General features: G+C 41.3%; 1 protein-coding gene across 1 annotated transcript; it reads right to left on the bottom strand.

Moving 5' to 3' along the window:
* Positions 1 to 663, bottom strand: LOC130728413 (secreted RxLR effector protein 161-like). Its single transcript, XM_057579882.1, has one exon. It carries the CDS (start codon positions 661 to 663, stop codon positions 1 to 3), a length of 663 nt encoding a protein of 220 aa, XP_057435865.1.
* Positions 664 to 1,406: the final 743 nt, after the last annotated feature.

Here is a 1,406-nt window from a genome sequence, read left to right as displayed (position 1 = left end):
CTACTGGATGGAAGTAACACCAATTAGTCTTCTAAAATCTTTGAACTTGTCTGCACGTAATGGCTTTGTCAAAATGTCTGCAAGCTGTAGGTCAGTACTGCAGTGCTTGATTCTAATCTTTCCTTTGCTGACTTGATCTCTGAGAAAGTGGTACTTGATCTCTATATGCTTGCTGCGTCCATGTGATACAGGGTTCTTGGACAGGTCTATAGCAGATCTATTATCCACCAGTAACTCCACATAATCACCAACACTGATTTGCAACTCAAGAAGCAAAGTATGGAGCCATAATGCTTGACATGCAGCTGAGCAAGTAGAGATGTATTCAGCCTCACATGTTGAGAGAGCAACTACTGATTGCTTCTTAGAACACCAAGAGATAGGAGCACCTGCAAAGGTAAAAATGTACCCCATAGTACTCTTTCGATCCACCAAGTCACCACACCAATCAGAGTCTGAATAGGCTACAAGTTGTAGCCCAACCTTCTCATCTTGGAATGGAAATAAGATGCCAAATGATAATGTTCCTTTCAGGTACCTCAGAATTCTCTTGGCAGCTATCAAGTGAGGATGTCTTGGCTCACTCATGAACCTGCTCACCAAGCCAACACTGTATGAAATCTCAGGCCTAGTGTGACAAATGAACCTTAGGCTCCCCACCATTTGTCTAAACTCAGTAGCATCAACAAGAGCTTCACTCTCACATTTATCAAGCTTGAGATTCACATCAGCTGGAACCTCTGAAGCATTGCAATCCCACTGAAGGTATGAAAAACGGTAGAAAGGGGGGGTTTGAATAACGTTTTCAGTACAAAACTACCACCTTAAAGATTTTAACAAATCTTTTCGAGAACTAAGTGCAAAAGATAGAGATAGAAAAGCACACAAGGATTTTATCCTGGTTCACTTGATAAATCACTCAAGCTACTCCAGTCCACCCGTTAAGGTGATTTCTTCCTTCTTAGAATGAAGGCAATCCACTAATCAGGTAAGTGTTACAACTGCACTTGAAACCTACAAGTGACTAACAATTACACTGACTTAGCTCACACTAAGATTCACTCTCTTAGTCTTCTCTAGGATCCGATCAACCGTGATCTCCTAAAGGAAAATCAAACAACTGTTTGAGGTTGGTGTTTACAAGGGTTTGCTTCTGAATAAGCTGAGTGTAAACTGAAATAAATTACAAGATGAAAGAAAGCTTAGAATATATCTTGCGCGTGTGTATTGCTTCTTGTATATTTTTTTTCTTCTTCTAGCCGCTTCTTTCAATCTTCAGCCTCTATATATACTCCAAGGATTAGGGTTGAGCGTTGCATGGGAAATGCTACCGTTGGAGGGCAGTTCTGGAAAATCCAGCTTCTGCTGTGGCTGAGAACGTTAGGTAGGTCGTCAGGAAGGTACAC

The sequence above is a fragment of the Lotus japonicus genome, chromosome 1, assembly GCF_012489685.1.
Source record: "Lotus japonicus ecotype B-129 chromosome 1, LjGifu_v1.2".
NCBI lineage: Eukaryota > Viridiplantae > Streptophyta > Magnoliopsida > Fabales > Fabaceae > Lotus > Lotus japonicus.
Note: the sequence above shows the minus strand (reverse complement) of the source record. Positions and strands in the feature narration are given on the sequence as shown.